The 20,267-nt window shown below is 34.8% G+C and overlaps 1 protein-coding gene across 5 annotated transcripts; it reads left to right on the forward strand.

Moving 5' to 3' along the window:
- Positions 1-339: 339 nt before the first annotated feature.
- On the forward strand, positions 340-15,594 carry LOC102802950 (uncharacterized). 5 transcript variants are annotated; one of them, XM_085490589.1, is made up of 15 exons: positions 340-581; positions 6,059-6,188; positions 6,470-6,745; positions 6,937-7,030; positions 8,164-8,270; positions 8,412-8,624; positions 9,922-10,117; positions 10,245-10,357; positions 10,478-10,546; positions 10,653-10,733; positions 10,940-11,008; positions 11,116-11,214; positions 11,451-11,513; positions 11,624-11,731; positions 12,404-15,594. In XM_085490589.1, the coding sequence occupies exons 1-15, from the start codon at positions 540-542 to the stop codon at positions 12,559-12,561; spliced, it is 1,818 nt and encodes a 605-aa protein (XP_085346715.1). In that variant the 5' UTR covers positions 340-539; the 3' UTR covers positions 12,562-15,594. The 5 variants fall into 5 exon arrangements, with proteins under 5 accessions (XP_085346715.1, XP_085346716.1, XP_085346717.1 ...); XM_085490590.1 differs by having other exon boundaries at positions 8,415-8,624; XM_085490591.1 differs by having other exon boundaries at positions 340-572.
- Positions 15,595-20,267: the final 4,673 nt, after the last annotated feature.

Consider the following 20,267-nt stretch of genomic DNA (forward strand, 5'->3'; position numbering starts at 1 on the left):
ACAGATTAAACTGCGCTATAGAAAATCAATTTCACATTCAACGCGTCCCAGATTCTACATCGAAACAAAGCAACGAATATAAACGATATGATTATGAAATCTCTATGTAACAACAACAATTACCAATGCTTCTGTGACGTTTAAGACATCGGAAAATGTTACAGTTCTCTCTCGGCGAGATGTATTACCAGTTGCTGATTTATTATTTATTATCCTGCATTTCGTATAGGATTTACATCGAAGTGTCGTAGTCCTGTACTACTTAACATAAAAGTTTTGACCCGCATCCCGACCTATGACAAATAGCTTTCTCAATTGTTCGTTCATGCGCGAGTGCTTTGTTACACGCCATGTTTAACAACTCGTCCCTTTGTTGATGACGCAGTGCGGAATTAGAGTATAGAAGTCTCTTCTCAAACTTTATTTGGGTCTTCAATGTTTACGTAACATAAAAAAAATTCATTAAGATTTGAGCGAGAGTCTATTCTCGAAGTTGGTAAACTTTTAAAGACAGAAAACAACCGTAAACGACGCTCAAGATGGTCTGGGTATTTCAGTTAAACAAAACATTGGTACGTAGTGTAAGTAAACATTAGTTGTTCAAAATATAAATCCACTATCCATGGCGTTACATTATATGATTAGTAATATATTCAGCATGCAGTTTTGGGATCTATTTGAACAAAATCGTGTTGGTTAATATATATTTTACTAGTTGTAGATCGCGGATTCAGTTTTTTGAAAACTATCATTATGGAAATTCAACCCTGGTAGCGGTATATGTAATGGTAACAATTGAAAAGCAATTATAATTAGATACGTAAGATAATAATTTTCTCGTGTGTTTAAAAAATATTTGTGGTTAATTTGGTATTAATATCACGTATGTTATTGTCACGTGCCTTTGAATCAAATAGAGGGCGAGATACGGGTCACTGAATTGTTTGAATGTTGTACATGTCATTATGCAATTGTATGATACGTCACACAATATGCCCTGTCAGGCTAGCAACACAATACTCGCTTACACCACGGTTACTGAAAGAACGGTTAGGAAACTATACTGTTAAATATGCTAATTATCCATTCATTTCGTGTTCAACCACTATGACGTCATCGCTTATATTGCTATCTCCCTACACTGCTTATGCGTGTCCACAAAATTGAAGAAATAGAGCTCATTGAGTCGAAAGATCGACGTAGAAACATACTTCTGTGCGAATGATATTTGAGTTTTCGTTGTACACACAAAATACCAATAGTTTGTCTTGTTGACAGATTTGTAGTGTGTAAATCGAAACTTACCATGACATTTGTAACCCTTAAAACTCTATTTGAAAATGTTATTATTTGCTAAAACGTTATTGTTTAGATATTTTAATGCGGAACTGCGATTATCATAACTAGTTTCAATTAGAAAATAACGCTTTTGTGTTGAGGTTATCGATGTCAGCCATAATGCCTGCCTTTGCACAAATTGCTAATAATTGGATGGAATTATATTTTAGTACAACGCATTGTTAAATAAGTATTTATACTTTACATTGTTATAATTTCTGTAAGTTAAAGACTAAGCTGTTGTAGAAAATGTTCATCGTTTCAGTAGAGCGATCGTAAAACTGCGTCTACTGATGTCCAACATGGCGACGAAATTTTGTACCCCAAAAATTCATCTCTGAGCGTTTCACAAGTTTGTTTTGCACATTGAATTATAATCTGTGTGAATTAGAATATGCGATTCTTTTATGAAAGAACTATGACAGTTCAAACAATGTTAGTTTCATTTTCTTGAAGTTTGCAGACATTTTTCTCCCAAATAGCAATGTTGGCCATCTTGATTTTTGTTCTGACCGTGGCGGTGAAAACGACCCAGGAAGTTGTATGGTTTCATAGTGCAGTTTTAATCTGAATATATATATATATATATTTTTATTGCGGTGTTATTATTCATACTAAATCCTGACATTGCTGTATAAATCGAGAAGATTTGTTAGGGGAAAAAAACATAGAAAACCCCAATGGGTGGAATTGTCGAATATGTGATTATCAGCAAATTACGATCGCGGCAACGTCGGGAGTATGCTATTTCCCCTTTGTTTTAAATTTTTACTGAGACACGCGTTCCAACAAAAGAATCGAGAGAGAGGAGCGTTTTCCGTTCGAATCTAAAGTAAATGCTAAACAAATATAAACTGGTTTTGAAAGAAAAAAAATACAAATATTCGTAACTCTGGTTTCACCTTGCTACTCTCCTTCAAGAATAGTATCTTTGGTGAATAATTGTCACACCAAGGATACTATTCCTGACTTACATGAATTCGAGAGTTTTCGTTGTGCGGAGGGTGGTGCTTTTATGTCACATTGCAACAGCCTGGCACATCACTCCCGGGAGATATTCATTATTCATTATAAATTTGTCATTTTAAAGTAAATGCAAATTATGCGCTTCGTTTGTTCTTGTCATGTGTTAGTAGCGATAATCGCGGATGTGACGTACTCAAATGCACATCGATGTTAAAATGTGCTTCTGGAAACCAGCACGATGTGTATGCGTGGATGAGAATGTCGATCGGCCAGAGTATGTTTGAAACAATAAACCGGTGCAGAAAGCGGATATACCAAGAGATATTGTCACTACTGACGCGAGTGCAAGACATAGAGTGGATTGTCAAAAATCAACCACTCTCGAGCATTGCGCTCTATGTCCCTATAGTATAATATTAGTTTTGTCGATTTCAGTTAGCAGCAGGATTTTCCCTAATGTGTTTTATTTACGTAAAAACACGCTCTTGTCCGATCAGAACGATGTATTCGGGCAATTATATTACTGGTAGAATATGTGTTCCATTTCATTCCACGTAACCAGTTCTCTTTCATTCATCCTAGCATACAGTATTTTTTACTCCGCGGCCAAACTATCTGTTTGTTAACACCTCGAATCCTTACAACTGTTTGTAACCACTGACCGACAATATTATATGTTTTGCATATATACTTGGCATGTTGGCGTTCCACGTGGAACTGAAAAAGAGCACTAGAAAACAAAAAACATGGTAGTTTGTGCAGGTTGACAGCAGCACGATCCACAGTATGCTATCTTATACATGTTTTTCCACTTTCATCTAGACTTTTCATTAATTGGATAGTTGTAATAAAAAAATGATTAGCGCGCAGACAGATTTATATTGTTTAAAAATCCCTGCTAAATCATTAGTATTGTTGAAAATGTCTTATAAATCGCCAATATTTATACCGAAGTAAAATGTTTGCATATTATATATATATATATATATATATATATATATATATATATATATATATATATATATATATATATATATATATATATATATATATAAATAAAGACTAACATTCTGTGTAACTGCAGTGATATTATTTTTCAATTGTGAACACGCCGTGTATATCTGGTCACCACCTCAGTTGTCTATCCATTCTACAGCAACTGTGAAAACATCAGTGCACGGGTGTATCGATTTCCATGATATTAAAAAAAAATCCCGGACAATGTATATGTGACGACACAGTTACTAGGAGTTAGAGATGTAAATTTAATTCAGTTAAAATAATATGGTTGTGATAAAATCATAGCATCATCGCTCTATGAATTACACATTTTTGAGCATTTACATACTAGTATTCTAAATCACGATTTGTTGGAAGAAAAAGTCTCCTCAAAAGTACATGTATCACCACAAAGGCCATTTCCATGATTGAAACTATTATCCACCGTCTTTCAACAAATTTATTCTTTTAATGAAATCACATGACGATGTCATTTTGAAATGTCTTGGTGAATATGTATTTCATACATTAAATGTTAGGTACGAAATTTCAGATCTATTGCTATATTGTAAACGCACAAATGTTCTTTGATTTGTAATCACTTTATGGGCCGAAGGCCTTTAATATTTGTAAATAAAGACCATATATAGCGTAATAGCGATTGGAACAACATTCGTTAGTAAACGAATCTCGGAAGGTGGAGTTGCCCTTCCCATTGTGTCTGTGGTACACTCATCTAGAGTAGGGATCAGCAATTTTAGCTGTTCAGCCTAGGGTAGGATTTGAACTTGGGTCCACTGATTGAGTCCTAAGCAACAACCACTATGCGTCCAGAAACCGATTTATATCATGATATTCTTATCAATGACATGTAGGATGATCATTCTTCAATTAATGTGGACAGAGTATACATTTGACTGATTCTGGCATGCACGTATATTATGTAAATCTTCTGTTATTCAACACATTGCGAAATGCGTATACGGTAGTTAAACATTTTTAAAGGTTGTTTGGCGCATGCGCATTAGAACGGGGGTTCCCCGCACGCTCCGGTAATTTATCAAGGGGTGCATTGTCAAATCAATTCAAACTTCCTAAGTTTAGATTGCGTATGACGCAGTAAAAAAAACAAATAGCCTCTTCGATCGATCTTCATCTTTGTAGTGGTTATCTAACTGTCTATGTGGATCATAACTGGATTTGGATGAGTGTATATTCTTGAAGTTGGCAAAATTGAGACGACTTTAAAAATGACGGCCATGACGGAAAAATTAACCATAGTACTGATTGTAAGTAGTAAATTTTATCTACAACACAATAATGTTTGATTCTAAAATAACAAAATGCCTTGACTTGCTCTCTTAATGAGCGAAGTTTCGACTCCTGGGTACCAATGTCCCAACAATGACGGGTTATGTGGTATGTTATTGTTGTTAAAAATCTCGTAAATCCTTGTAACAGTTATTTTCGTAATAATGAAATTTAAATACATGTATATAAAAACAGTTATTTTCGTAATAATGAAATTTAAATACATGTATATAAAAACGTAAACTCGTACACATTGGCAGGGCGTAACATGTAATTTGTTATTTTATTTTTCCATAATTGTTTTTAAGCGCATTTTCCATTTTCCACATTAAATGTAATTCGTAAAAAAAATTCCAATTTTGATTCTTAAACACAAATTATCAAATATATTATTAAAATGTAATTAGAATTTTTTTTATCTGTATAGTGTAAAAACCTATTTTTACTGTAATAGAAATTTTCATTGTATTTCCTGCAAACACGTAAAATGCCTTTTTTATTTCCTGTAACCTGTTCCAGCTATCATGTGACCGTCACATGTCCTTCGTTGAGGGTCAGATAAGTTCACTAAATCTGTGTTGGAATTGTTCAAAGGTAGCTAATATTTGCCTGGCTGAATAGTTGGTTAGAATCAAGATACGTGAAGACGCATGCGTAGTCAAAGAAATTGTTGCCTATGAGAACAACAACACTGGAGATGGAGTATTATCAACAACATAGAATTGTTCACCGACAGCAAGACAGACAATTAACAAAACAGAAAACTATAAATATTATTACGACCTAGGCGGTTGTCTATAGAGTGCAGTATACTGTGAATATGATCTCAGTGTGGCGTCGCCAATACTCGCAATGTTATGAGTTCTAATATATGTTTGTTTTGTTTAATACGATTTCATTACCAACTGAAATAACTATTGTTGACAATTAACGCTTTCTGGCACTCACTTCAAAACTTAGACTCTTTTATAAACTCTTTGTGACACAACCGTTTATTATTTTTCGAAAGGAGTAACTAAAGCCAGAATAATTTGTTTGTAGAAAAATAATTTAGTTTTCCCAATATTACACTATTATACCCCAGAAATGAAAAAAAAAATGCTGAATATTGCCAGAAATTCTTATTCCGTGGCGTGTTACTGGTTTTGTTTCTATAATATGTTTGCTGACTAACAGTGGAGCTAAAAACCATCGTCTTCAAATTTGTGTTCCTTCGTGATTGGTGGATGCCTCACTCAATATATATTTGCCTACCCATATACCATGCACCAATGGATAGTAACGGTTAGCCAGTGCATGCCTTCACAGGACAGCAACGAAGCGTCGGCTTTATTTAAAAGAGAGGTCGTGACACAATGAAAGGCACAAATAAAGCGCTGTACTTATAAACGTATTACTTATAAAGGTATCTTAACAAAACATTCCCTAATGTTGTATTTTGCAGGGTTTCACCTTTTTACTAGCTGTCCAGATTGCCGGCGTTTATTCTTTACCAACTTGTAAAACCGGGAAAACGCACGACTATGCCCAATACCTGAACGACGGACGAATCTGTTGCAATAGCTGCCCTGCAGGTAAATACCATGAACAGGTTTACTCACAGGTGTTTTGTGTAAATGTGTACGCATGCGTAGAATAACAAAATACCTGATTAGATTACGTGACAGCCAATTTAATAAATACTTGGTCTGAATATCTGCTTTGTTTAAAAGCAATACTATTGGCATTCCATTTGCGTTCCCAATAATTGCATAATTGATCGATATTTTCACTAGTACTTGATTCAGGAATTGACAATAGTTTCTAAACTTGTTTTAAGATTTGCCATGGGTTATTAACACATGTTTTCTTTCAGGGCAGCATATGAGTAAACCTTGTACGGCGGATAATCCGAGTACTACGGAGTGTAAAACGTGTGAAAATGGAACATACACCAAAATACCAAACATATTGGGTGATTGTCGTCTCTGGCGTAAGCCATGTAATCCTACCACTCAGGTGATCACGTTACCGGGTTCGAATGTCAATGACCGCGAGTGTGATTGCAAATCTGGTTACTTCAGATCTGCCGACGATATTCATTGCCACAAATGGGCTGAATGTGACGTTGGCAAGGGTGTAATCGTAGCAGGTATGTACTCATACCCTCTGTTTACGCGTCGTTTAATTAGACTATTCCGCGCACACGCGACTGCGTTACTAGTTTCTTTTTGCAACGATTCACCAAGCTGTTGTGCCAAGTGCAATCTGCATTAATGCATATTCATTCACCGATAAATAACACGTGCTCAATTCCTTGCAATATTCACGTTGTCCTTGTAGGTGATGCATATAATAATGTTCGTTGCGCCGAGTGCAAGGAAGGAACATTCAGTGACAAAAAAGACGCCTTGCAGCCATGTTTGAATCACACAATGTAAGTCGAGATAGTTTTACGACACCAGTCGAATAGTATAATAATTGGTGGTTTGTTTTAGGACGAATCTTGTTTTGTAAATGCACTGGGGTAGTTGCCATTTTCAGACGACTTTCGCTTTCTCTCTAGCCAATCGCCTCCCGTTAATAGTTTTAACTTTTTTGTAGTACATACCGTCACGATTCTAGAATGAACGCGAATTTTCTATTGAGCGAACTTGCATGACGCCCTCCGGGGTAAACCAATAACATTTGCTCTTCTGTGCCACGGCTTACAGACACACGCCACCATGCACCGTTATGATATGTTACAAATTCAAGATATGTGCCCAGGTTTTTGAGCAACCTAATATCGTATTAATTCCATTCAACAGGTTCATTTCTTTGGTAATTTCCAAGTGCTATTTTTTGTATAGGCTTTCAGAATGAATGTGTGTTTATTTGTGTTTGTTTTCGTTTATTTCAATCATTTAATAAGTCTCAGGCTACACAATAATTTAGAGTTCATGTACTATGCCTCCCTGCAAATTTCAAATGATATTTTTGAAAATTGTGTGTATTCTTTCTGTCAACTCAAGATAATTTCCACGTGGTCTGCACATTATCCCGTTGTCACACAAGACGATACTGTACGTTGTACGTTTTTCGTGCAAATCGGTTTGTGAGTTGTATTCTGCATACACCAATCTTTTCCATCTGCACTGTACAACCTTTTGTTGTTGCCCACAATATTACTAGACCTCTCATGACAAACATACTTCTATGTTGGCTGTGATGGTACCACAACCCTTTTTATTAATATTTTACATTCACAGAGTTATATTGGGTCATTCAACTTACTTCCTGACGTTCTTCTATACCACTCAACAGTTCGGAAACCATTTCCATTCGATTACATTCAACACACTTGTGTAGTTCTAGGAAACAACGTCAAAGATCCCCTGCCTACTTTTTGTAGAATTCACTGTAATTTTGTTTTCCTTTCTATTGTGCCCGTTCATTTTACCCATATTTCATTTTTTTCATCTGAATCTTGCGTAGTTGTATGTGTTAATAAACGTACCGTATTTCAAAATGACAAAAACAATTGTTGGGTAAAATAAATACACGTGTTATATTTTACATGTTACATAGATGTGAGATGAAAGGATTGCAGACATTGGCACCAGGAACAACAAAATCTGACGCAATATGCTCAGAAACAACACAGATTACCAAGATACACACAGAAGGGAATACAGGTACGATAACATGCAATTTAATACTTCGATAATTGTTATCATCAGAATATAGAACATAGCCTATTAAATCCAGTTCTATGCAATTATATGACTTTATATCTCTGATAATTCTCATTCTTATGTATATAACCTTATTTTTAGTAGAGAGAGTTAGCTCCGCGGAAAAAGTAAATCCCGCAGATATATCAGACCAAGAGGAGCCAGATCAAAAAGGGTCTTCTAACCAGACAAGTGTAGCTGGAATAGTAGTACCATGTGTCATAATTTTGATTATCATCATTGTAATATTGTACACAGTTTTTAGTAGACCTCAAAGAGTACACCCTTATGGAGACCAAGGCGTTCGCTATGCAGGTAAATCTGTCGTTTGTACAATTCAATTCGGAATCAATTGCGTCTTTCAATAAAGAGTGAAAGAACGTGTTTTTTTTTTTAATTTGTAAAGCATTATATAGAAGCCGTGTTCAAGATGTGTACACAATGAACACAATGCGTATTTACACAGAGTATTAGTATAGGTACTCACTAGAGCATAGTAGGCATTTTGTGTGGTACGCATTATTCACAACATGACATACATTACATGATATGCATACACCATTATGCTGTTTATCGGCTCTCGATGTCTCAAAAATAGCTCAATGACTGGGTCATGTGAAACGAAATAATTTAGATTTTACCTTTTGTTTGAAATACCAATGATGTAAGACAGTTCACGACACTCATAAAAAGTACAACGAGTTGATTTATTACATTGTTATTTCTTTCCTTGGCGTCAACTCGGGATTACTTCTATTCAAGGTAATACATTCAAGACCTAGCGTAACACGTGTGATTTTATCGTCCATGTTTCTGAACGACATAATGATCGGTGATAATGATATCCTCATAATATTGGCCTACAGAAATAAGAGTGAAAATATGTTTTGGCGTTTTTACCAAGAACAACATCTTTAGAGAACAAATATGCAAAACTGAAAACTATTTTCATAGGAATTGAAGTTGAAGCATTATTGAATAGAAATGAATAGTATTAATATATAATAACGACATTTATTTTTAAAAATTTTGAAATATCCTAACTAGAGGAAGCAGTTTTATATGGTTCACAAATCACCATTTCCATGAGTTTTGACAAGTATTTAGAACAAAAAATAATTAATTTTTATCCAGAAATCCATATAGTAAATATATAGGGAATGTGGCGAAAAACACTAATGGTAGCCGCCAGCGACGTTGAGTACCTGGGCTGATCATGTAACACCGTAATTCCATATTAGGTGGCATGATGAGAAGATGTATTCTTTAATGTTTTGTCTTTGTGTGTTTTCAACTTGAAACTACAACTAAAAACATATTCATGCAAAAACACATGCTATATTTTTGTATAACATGAAACGTAATTTATCCAACAATATGCATATTAAAAACATTCAAGTCATATGGCAAGTATTTTCTTGGTAACAGTTCAACCCGTACTTTTGACGGCCTGGGTTAATCCCAAGTAAATTGTTATTTTTTGAATATTACCAAGTATATGAGAAATGTATAACATGAATATGCGAAATGATATTAGCAACTTTTAGGTCATATTTAATGTGGAGTACAATTTGCGCGGCCAGGTAGTTTCAAATAACAGTATTTTTTATAGTGCGAAGTGAGATGTGCATCCTACCCACAAATGAAAATGATGAAGTTCATCGCAGACATATACATGAAAGTAATGAGCTTGTAAATAAGGACACAGAATCAAATCCAGCAGATACTACGATTCATATTGATCCATGTGATGAAAATGACGAAAGCATCCCAAGTGATGACATGCCTGCTGGTGCTGATGCGACAGAGTAAGTAATTTGCTTGCAAAAAACTGTCACGTTTACGTTACTAAAAGGACTATAATGTACGTGCTCGTATTGTTTATAATATTAAGGTTTTTATACTGTACGTATCCGTGTTTTTGTGTTTTTTTAGTTTCCCTGGAAAGGATAATCTGGTACAACAAGGGTCTATTCTAATTGGCATTGATGGTGATTCAAAAGCTCAGGGTAACGTGCATGGTATAATAAAGACGAATAATAAGAAAGGTATATTCATATATAATGATCGATAAGTTGAAACGAACCATTTCTTAGTTATGTTCACAATGGGAATTTTGAATTGTCTAAATAAAAGATCGTATAAATAATAATTTATTAATTTCCCAGAACCCAGTTTGGTATTCGGAATAAATGATACAGAGACAGCAAAAAGTATCTCATCTGAACATTTTTTAAGTAAGTATGGTTAGTTACGTTGAATATTTATTTATAAAATTTAACAAAATAATGAATTGTTTAATAAACACGAATGAGTCAAGGATTTTTACTTAATACTTAACAGGAAAAGTACTAGAAGTAGGAACGGACGACTTCAATCAATGCACAAAAGAGCCATCTAAAAATATTAACGATGTAAATGAAAGTAAGTTTCAATATTCATTGGTAGTTTAATACTAGCAACTGCCTGACAAAGGTCAAATAGCGATATTATACGAATATAATGTTTATTGTGTTTACACTTATCGGGAAATTGAAGATGAACTGTTTCTAGTTTTTTTTAAGTTGTCATCTTGGTGTTTAGTAGTTGTACATATATATTTATATATAAATGATAATTGTAATACACAGGACTAAGTTCAGTATTTGGAGTAAGTGATACAGTGGCAGCAAAAAATATTACATCTGGTCGATTTTTAAGTAAGTATTACCCGTTCTGTTGGATATCTTATTTGTAAAATTTTACAGGAGGCGAATTGTTGCAAAACCCGCAAACGGTCTAATGATTGTTCTCTATACTCTAACAGGACAAGTAGTAGAAGGGAAAGCGGATGGTAATAGATCAGCTGATGAAACGAAGAAATGCAAGGAAAACCCTGCTAAAAGTATTGACGATCTATCTGACAGTAAGTTTTTTTTTCATATTGTATTGGGTAGTTTAAAAGGCGATGATCGTCGCGCCGTCCCTTGTTCGATATAGGATTTGTGTTTGAATAATTTAGATGGGTTTCAGTTCTATCATGATATATATTAATATCCATCGACAAATTAAAACTATTTATAGTCACTTCTTTAAGATGCTTTGTAGATATTTATTAAATTGTACATATATAATAAATATAAATGATATTGTAATACACAGAACCAGTATTTGGAGTAAGTGATACAGATGCAGCAACAGGTATCACATCAGAGCGTCTTTTAAGTAAGTATAGCCAGTTCAGTTGGATATCTTATTTGTTAAATTTGACGATAGGGGAGGTGATTTGACAAGGAGCACATACAAGCTATCGATTAATCTTTATACGTTAACAGGAAAAGTATTAGAAGAAAAAACGGACAACTTCGATGAAAGTAGACCAGCTTATAAAATGTATCAGTGCACGGAAGACCCTGCGAAAAATATTGACGATCTATATGAAAGTAAGTTTCATTATTATACGCCTAGATCTGTAATATATAGCGTTGAGCCCAACAACGTGTTATTGTACTCGAGTTATTGTACTCTGTTTGACCCCTTCACAAGGTCAATGAAAATACAAACCAAATAACCGTGAAGTGTTTATGTCGAAACGTACGATGTACAAGAACCTAAATTTCGGTATTTTGTTAATAACTTTATAGTTGTACTTTTTAAAAAAAAAAAAAAAAACTGGAAGGAAAAGGTCAGCTTAAATATCACTTCCGCTTTTATTGCTAGTTTGCCACCAGACGCTGTTGTATTCTAAATTTGCATAATCGAACGCGCCACATAAGCGTAAACTGTGAGCTTGTTCCACACTCGATCGAACTACAAGAAAGGTCGTAACCGCCCTTATGCTTTCATAAAAGCTATAAAAACTGTCCAGCAAATGTATTTGTGCATCCGCGTCACGTTATCTCCATCAAGTATTAACAATGATGTAGTATCGACAAAAAGATCAACAGCCGGGATACTCCAGCGCTTGACGGAACGCGTTGAAAAACAGTGGCGGCGGCCGAGGGAGGTGATCCCCCCAAAATCAAGCTGAAACCTGTTGTGTCAGCACAATTTGCCTTTTGTATTTTACTTACAAATTATAAAAGTATTATTTCAACTTTGTCCGTTATCTGTAGAGGAAGCGAGATCTCCAGTAGAAGAAACCCCATTGCTCAACACGACAACATCGGAAGAGCCAATATGGGAAGTAGAGACGACCTACACTAAAGACGATAACGAAAGTACGCTGAGTGATCGAAGTGATGAGTCCAATACAGCCTGCAAAAAGATCTGATATGTAATAGTCCGTCAATGCAACATCATGTCTGTTTTGGACAATGCCAGATGCCCCGAGTCCAACGATCACGTAGATTGTTCAGTAATTATTCACTAAAATCCAAAGGTATAAAAGTTTAGGGAATGCAGGTGCCTTTATATACTAATGTTGTGCAATTCTATTAACACTGGGGTTCTCGAGTATATAGGTATTTAGTTTTATCTGCTGTCGAATTTGGTACAGAGAATGGTTACGGTGTCAGAAATAATACAGTTCCATGAAAATTGCTATAAGCAAGCGAATATTTCTATACATGACAGCCCGATCTCATTTGACATGTTCGAAAGTGGCTCTCGAAGAGAATTTCAATGGAAATATCGAAAGGTTAACTGTTTTACACATAAGTGCATATAAATATGTGCAATGTTAACTTAAACTATCAATGCAATACAATGATTCATCCTTGCAATTTACACTAACTACTTAACAATTGTATCTTGTTGGGTTCCCGTGATCGACAGGAGCGGAAATACGTGGTGATGTCAAACACTTTTCATGAGTGTATGTTACCTTATTTCGATGAAACAAATTAATAAAAATGTACACGCGGATGTAAAATGATGTTTTTTTATAGAAATGTTATTTATGAAACAATTTTGTAATATCATGTGTTTGTATACATCTGTCACCGTAACGCATAAGATACAGCGTGCCGTAATTTTGCGGTATTTTACGGGGTATTTTAATCATACCATATTAGGAAATGCGAATTCCAAATATGGAATGATTACGCGCTTAAGCGACCTCTAATAATAAAAACACACATGACTGCCACCATGGTTTGACGGGAATCCACACAAAGAAGTTCTGTTCTAAACATTTTGTATTTCGGCATCTTCATGATGTATCCTTGCAAGGAAAGGATGTATAATAATAAGATCGCAACTTCGTATATCTAAATATACGCAAATAAACATGGATTTTTATAGAAAACTGAGCATGACAACTGTACTCAGAAATATGTTGGAGAAATATTTATTCAGCAAGTATAATTATTTTACGTTTAATGATCTTTTATAAAGAATGGTCAATTAACAGTCTGTATACCCACATGGTGAACTTGTGTTTTTGGGAGTGTAATTGTCGTACTATTCTGTCCACACAAAACTGAAATAGCCCCTTTCGATATTCTTATACAATTCAGTCTTCAAGCAAAAAGTAATCTACATCACTAAAATTATTGTTCACATTTCTGTATAAACATGTTCAACATGTACGGCACAGTGCGTTATTCACTTTTAAAAAGCCTTGGAAAAAATACTCGCATAATTGCATTTGACAGTACCATGTAAATCTTTTATTTATATTTTGTAAAGTGAATGACATCCATCTCTGAATGGAACCACCTGAAATATCGCGGCTGTTGTTGAATGCTAGATTTGTAACGTCTAGTTAGCATGCAACACATGCGGATTATAGTAATATATGTGTATTTATAATACTATTTGTGCAAATATATGCATTCAATTGTACTGTGCATGAAAAATGTCAATTATTTATTTATTGCAATATTATATTTACAGCTTATTTAGAGTATGGGTATACTTATAGTATATTAGTTTTCATAACTATATTTCAAAATTATTACATATTTATTAAGGCAATTCAAGAAAAAGCTAGCAAACAAGAGGTTCTGCTAGTATGAATGCCTATGCAATATTTGGTTCTAAGTAGTCACCGTCAGATATGGTCAGATATGATGCACATTTTACAGCAGACCTTATTTTCAAATGGTCTCAAAATTCCTTTTGTAGCTGATATTATTCACTAATCAGTGGTTACTTTGAAAATCACAGTGATGGAACTATTGGGCGTTATGCAGCAGTTTCAGCAGTTTCGACTTGTAACGTTTCAGCTCATCTATAAATGTTGTGACGCATTTTGTGTAATTTGATATTTATAGACGTGTGTATTAATTTGTATGCCAATAGACGCTCACGAGAGGGCGTTAAGAATGATCGAATTTACTGGAGCTTAAGGAGTCTTTGTTCACTATAAATGTAGGTCACATGTCAATTTCAATTAGTCGTCTATTATCACAGAGTCTGGACACATGGCTAATCACCGACACCTTGCCACGTGGAGGCTAGCAGTTGCTTCGTTACGAGTTCTCAAGCCGAATTGAAGACAACGTACAGTTTCACTATGACATTCCGCGGACGTTTGTAAGAACTGCATCCTCTCTCTCTCTCAGCAAGATTTACAAGAACTCGTTGCCGTCCAGCCATCACGTCGCAATTGTTCGAGCCGAAGCCAGCCGAAAATTAGGCCACGCGTTGTTTGCGTCGAAAAGATTGACTTTTGAAACTAGGTATTTTAGTGTCCATATCATTTTATGACTCCAGGTGATTGTAAATGTATTTTTCTTGCGTTGTCTAATTTTGTGTGTCTTACCACACTGTTATTGTATTATGCTGAATTTGTGAATTTATTGTTCATTTGAATTAATGTCTTTTGATACCTCGTGAGCGCACTATATTTTTTACACGAATACGATAATAGAATTTGATAATATCCTGTGTTCGTGTCGTTTCTTGTTGCGAACCCCTTGTTTGGGTCAACGGAAAGATTCCAGTCTGTCCGTCATCCGACTTTAGACCCAAATACGGCCGTAACAATGTAGACAACATGATATATTTCATTTGTCACCATATAAAATAAAATATTATATATGTACATTTCTTTTTTTTAATTCACATCACTGTTGCATTGTCATGTCCGCGCTTATCAAAGTCGACTGGACTCGACAACGTGACAGTGAAATATTAGCTGTATTTATTTATTTATTTATTTATTCAGGTCAGTTCAGTTCACGTATTGACCCAAATCACGTAATGTTATTCTCCATTGTTGTATTAATGTCTGTCATTCTAACCAAATTGTAAGTTGAAACATGGTTTATGCTTGCATGTAACACACTACCGTTAACAACGTTGCACATATAATAAATATTTTAGAAGGTTACATTGAATAAAGTATTTATAAAAATAACGTTTCTTCATTTCTCTGTTAAATTTTAGTCTGGGCCATTTTCTGATATTTATGTATAAGAGTCTCGATTTGAATACAATGTTGGTGAAATCGATCAAGCTCGTTTAGCAACCAAATAGATGATTGTGCACCATCGAAAAAAACATGTAATAATATCAAATTAACATCAAAAGTAATTGCAAGAAAAAAAAACATAACCAAACTGACTGTCTTGAACTGACTACAAATTTCTACCGCTGGATGCATCGACACGTGTTTCACATTGAAAATGGGTCAGGTGATAAACGGCTCTTGTATTGGTTCATTGTATTATAAGGGTCAAATGCCAAAGGTGAATGACTGCCACGTGAACCGTATATGCACATGTTTCATAATGATGGCATTTTAAAAGTACGTGTAAATGTTGAATTTTCTTGATTCACTTGAAAAAACAAATAAGTGTCAATCAATAACAAATGTTAGACTAAATGAATTTACACCTGACGTTGCACGTGTCATTCAACCATATTTATCAAGAGGACATTTACAGTAACGAAGTGTCACGTGTTCAACAACAAGACAAGACAGTTGCCATGCTGAGAGCACACAAATTAATTTTCGAAATCAGGTAGGAGGAAATATTTGTGTATTGTAACTTTTTTTATTTAATCGTTATTTCAGGATTTTATTTGACTAAAATATGTACAGCTGTTTTATCAAATACAACTGAAAGTTCTCCATGTGGTCCAGTCTTTTACTGCTTGTATATTTAGTGGACATTTCAGATAAAAGTGGGACGACTCATCGAGGAAATGTTACTGACTATATATGGGTGATAGCTATTGGAGTGGTACTTGTGATCATCATAGTCGTCGCTATATTTACGTTTCATCATAAATTAAATAGATTGTTACGTACCGCAATGCATATCAATCTAACAGGTATGCTCTTACTAAATTATGCCACAAAATGTATACTGTCACTGATATAATAAATGAATATAATGTGCATGTCATGGAGTGATATACTTCTGTGACTTAAGTTTGATTTTAAAAACAAAACACAATGGGTAATGAGAATTTTGATCGTGTATAATTCAGGTAAATAATGTTAATTAGACTATGAATTTAGATAAATCATATTGCAATGTTGTTCACATGTAGGTTGAGATAACATATCAGTATATATGCCCAAAGAGAAAATAGAAATCCTTGGTGTGACTTGCGACAAAAATAGAATTATGAACTGCAGAAATCAAGGATTGAGCAAAATGGATGCCATGCAAGTCGCAGTTGAATTGACGGATCGACGGGAAGATTTACATATTCAACAGATGGCCGAACCATTATTTGACAGTGATGAAAGTATATTTAGTTCTGTCACATCATTGTCTATTGGCGCAGATGCCTTTACGTAAGTAACAGACTATTTTGATTTATCACGCTGGAAATAATATCCGACATGTGAATTTAAACATGAAATGCAAGTGATAGAAAAATTATGCACAATCATATACCGATCTAGCTATTAGAAGCAAATCGTTCAATTCCAACGTATAGATACATTGCATACGGGACACCCAGTCATGCGTCCGTCGCGCATCCTTTTTTATCTATGTTTGTACTTTAGATTTCGACAAATACCAGCAAGTCCGGTTTCTTCATGTGTCAATATTGATAACAATACATCTTACAAATATGGAAACATTCACCCAGAAAGTCAATGTGGTTCTCAAACATCTTCACATAATAATCTAACCAATAACAGTAAAGGCAAGCAATCTGGAGTGTTGTTAAAAGTAGTGCAAAATATTAAAGCAGACTGACTTTTATAACTTAATAATTTTAGAAAATTAAAATATGACAAGTATCACTATTAATGAATCATTTATCATCTATTGTATCGTTATAGCGCTCAGTTTGACATGTGGTTGTTCTGATACAGGAAAAATACCGAGTGTCTCATCTCAAGAAGGCTTGGTAAGTTTCAGCGGGTGTTAATATATGTATGATGAAATAACGTTTTGAATTAATATAGCGCATTTATTAATGGTTGCAACTCATTTTGATGTCTGACTTGTTTCAATAACTTATGCTAGGAAAAGTGTTAGAGGAAGATGGGAATCGGCAGAAAGTGAAAACGTTATCTCTGCTCAAATATGGTCTGTGAATAACATAAACGATGGATTTGTTAGTAATTGTATTAATTGTCATTCATAGTGTGAAGCATTGTTACATTTTATAATTGTCAATTTTATATTTTCATTAGTATTTTATGTTATATTTGGAATCATTTAGTCTATAAATATACAATATAATTCAACATGGGAACTTTATATGTTGTATCTTTCAGAGCCGTGTTTGCCATATGGATTTTCTGACACAGAAACACCGAATACGTCTTCACAGATGAAACTCAGTAAGTAGAGACCCAATATTCACGATCAATGTGACCTATCCAGTCAAGATTAACCTCGCTTCTAAATTCTCCTTAATGCTTCTAAATCATTAACTATGTTTGAATGTCACATAATATGCTCATTTAATTACTATAGAAAAACTTATTCTGCACCATGTTTATGTGTTATCATTTCTATGTTTAGCAAATAATCAAAACTCAAACAAATCTACATCTGTAATTGACAGAAGAAGATGATTATTCTTTGGAGGAAACACCACTTTGGATAGTTCGCCATCAAAGGTTCTGCGACAAGACGATAGGCATCGTAATCTGACAAATCATCATTCCAGCAATGATTATTAGTCAGTCAGTACTTATATTTTCGATTATTGAGATAACGCTGTCCCATGGTGTTAATGATATTCAACATTATCGTTAAAACGCCATATTAAATAAGATTATAGCATTTAAGGACATTTAAAAAAATTCTAACTTGCTGCTTTATTTCTATGCTATGTTTAGTTATCATATAAAATATGAAGTCATGAAATTTGATAATTTCTTGAGGTTGGAACCTTTAATTTGATACTAATAATTGTTTAACTTGCGACTGATATGTCCATTTTGTAACACTTGAACAACACCGTAACACAAGCTTATTAATCATAGTAGTAATAATATAATTAAACATGTACCTCTTAATGATACATTGATACACTTTCTGTGTACAAGCTATTATTTCTGTGGGGTACTTCAGTCCATTGTTTTGTTTTATACCATACTGCACAATGCCTTTTTGTATTATGTTTAACGCTGTTTTGCAGCAGCCAAGTGTCATGTTTTACGCATTTGAAAAATAAAAATAATGACGTAGTACATAATTTTAATTTGTTATCGTGAAACTGTCGGCGAGGATATGTCCTTCTGTATTTCACCTTCTTTAGTGAGTGAATCCAATTCATGAATGTGAATTTCTGAAATGTTTTCAATTAATTAGGAACAAGTTCGAATAATGAAAGCCTAATAACGTACTTGTTGTTTAATGAATGAACATTTAAGTAGCCAGTAATATGGAACATCCGCTTTCGTCATGAGTTTGGAACCGATAATGTTTACTTAGAAATTTCTTTTCTATTATTGTAAAACGATTCTGGAAAATGAAATATATAATAATATAATGCGAGATATTTTTGGAGCAATATGTCGATCTCCATGACATGGCTTGACTAACATTTCACCTGTTTTTAATTGTATGTGTGCATATACATGTGCAGTTACATGTGAATGTTTGAAGTTACTGTAACTAATTGTGATTTTTGATTTACGGGTATGTAAAACGAAATTACATTAACGGATGTAACTGATAACTTTTTCAATGAAATCCTTAGCACCCCGTTGGCAGGCCAGTCACACTGGTTCTCACCACAAGAGGTTACGGTCCCCCCTGCCAAATGCTAAGAACAACTGAAACTAATATCTACATATTTACATGAAAAATTGTCCACCTGTGCGGATCTGTTTGTGCAGGAGTTTTACGACCGTATGCCCTTACTGACGTCAACCGAACTTGTTATGTGGGAAGTTGGCACCCAAGGCTCACAGGTGCTACACCTTGCCCAAGGGTGACTTGGAGGTAGTTGTGGCAAAGGGTAACCTCATTCTCCCACGTCCATAGACTCCACAACCGGATGTAGTTTAAAATCTTGCCCAGGACACATATATACATATTTAAATAAACGTAAACGCTGCCTTTAATAGGTAATACCTCAAACGTGAGGCCGAGTTGGTGCAAGGCTTTTATGACCGTATGCCCTTACTGACGTTCACCAAACTTATTATGTGGGAAGTTGGCACCCAAGGCTGACAGGTACTACACCTTGCCCAAGGGTGACCTGGAGGTAGTTGCGGCAAAGGGTAACCTCATTCTCCCGAGTACAAAAACTCCGCAACCGGATGCAATTTTAACGTCGTACCCAGGACCTAAAAATATGTGTTAAAGCTGAAAACCGACATTTCTAAGTCGTGAGGCCAAAACCTGTAATAATCCGGGGAGCGCTGAAAAGCACCGCGTTCACCCGCGCGTTCAGTGTGTTGAGGAAAGAGCCAAGAGGGTGGCATTTCAGTGTTTGTGTGTGTAGACTGATATCCACCATGAGAACAAAATCCTCTGACACGACTAATGTCACGAAACCAGGGAGTACCACAACAATTACCAAAGCGGATAAAAGACCAGATATGACTCAATAGGGCAAAGGCCCTAAACAGCGAAGTGGACAAGTAAAACCTAGGTTTAC

The sequence above is a fragment of the Saccoglossus kowalevskii genome, chromosome 15 (genome assembly GCF_978046115.1).
Source record: "Saccoglossus kowalevskii chromosome 15, keSacKowa6.1, whole genome shotgun sequence".
Classification (NCBI taxonomy): Eukaryota; Metazoa; Hemichordata; class Enteropneusta; family Harrimaniidae; genus Saccoglossus; species Saccoglossus kowalevskii.

Bases quoted from the DNA above. Each gene is read 5' to 3' on its own strand.
- LOC102802950 (XM_085490589.1), top strand. From the start codon at position 540: ATGGTCTGGGTATTTCAGTTAAACAAAACATTGGTACGTAGT. The intron at 582-6,058 runs GTAAGTAAACAT...TGTATTTTGCAG, and splicing joins ACAAAACATTGGTACGTAGT to GGTTTCACCTTTTTACTAGC. The intron at 10,358-10,477 runs GTATATTCATAT...TTAATTTCCCAG, and splicing joins AAAGACGAATAATAAGAAAG to AACCCAGTTTGGTATTCGGA.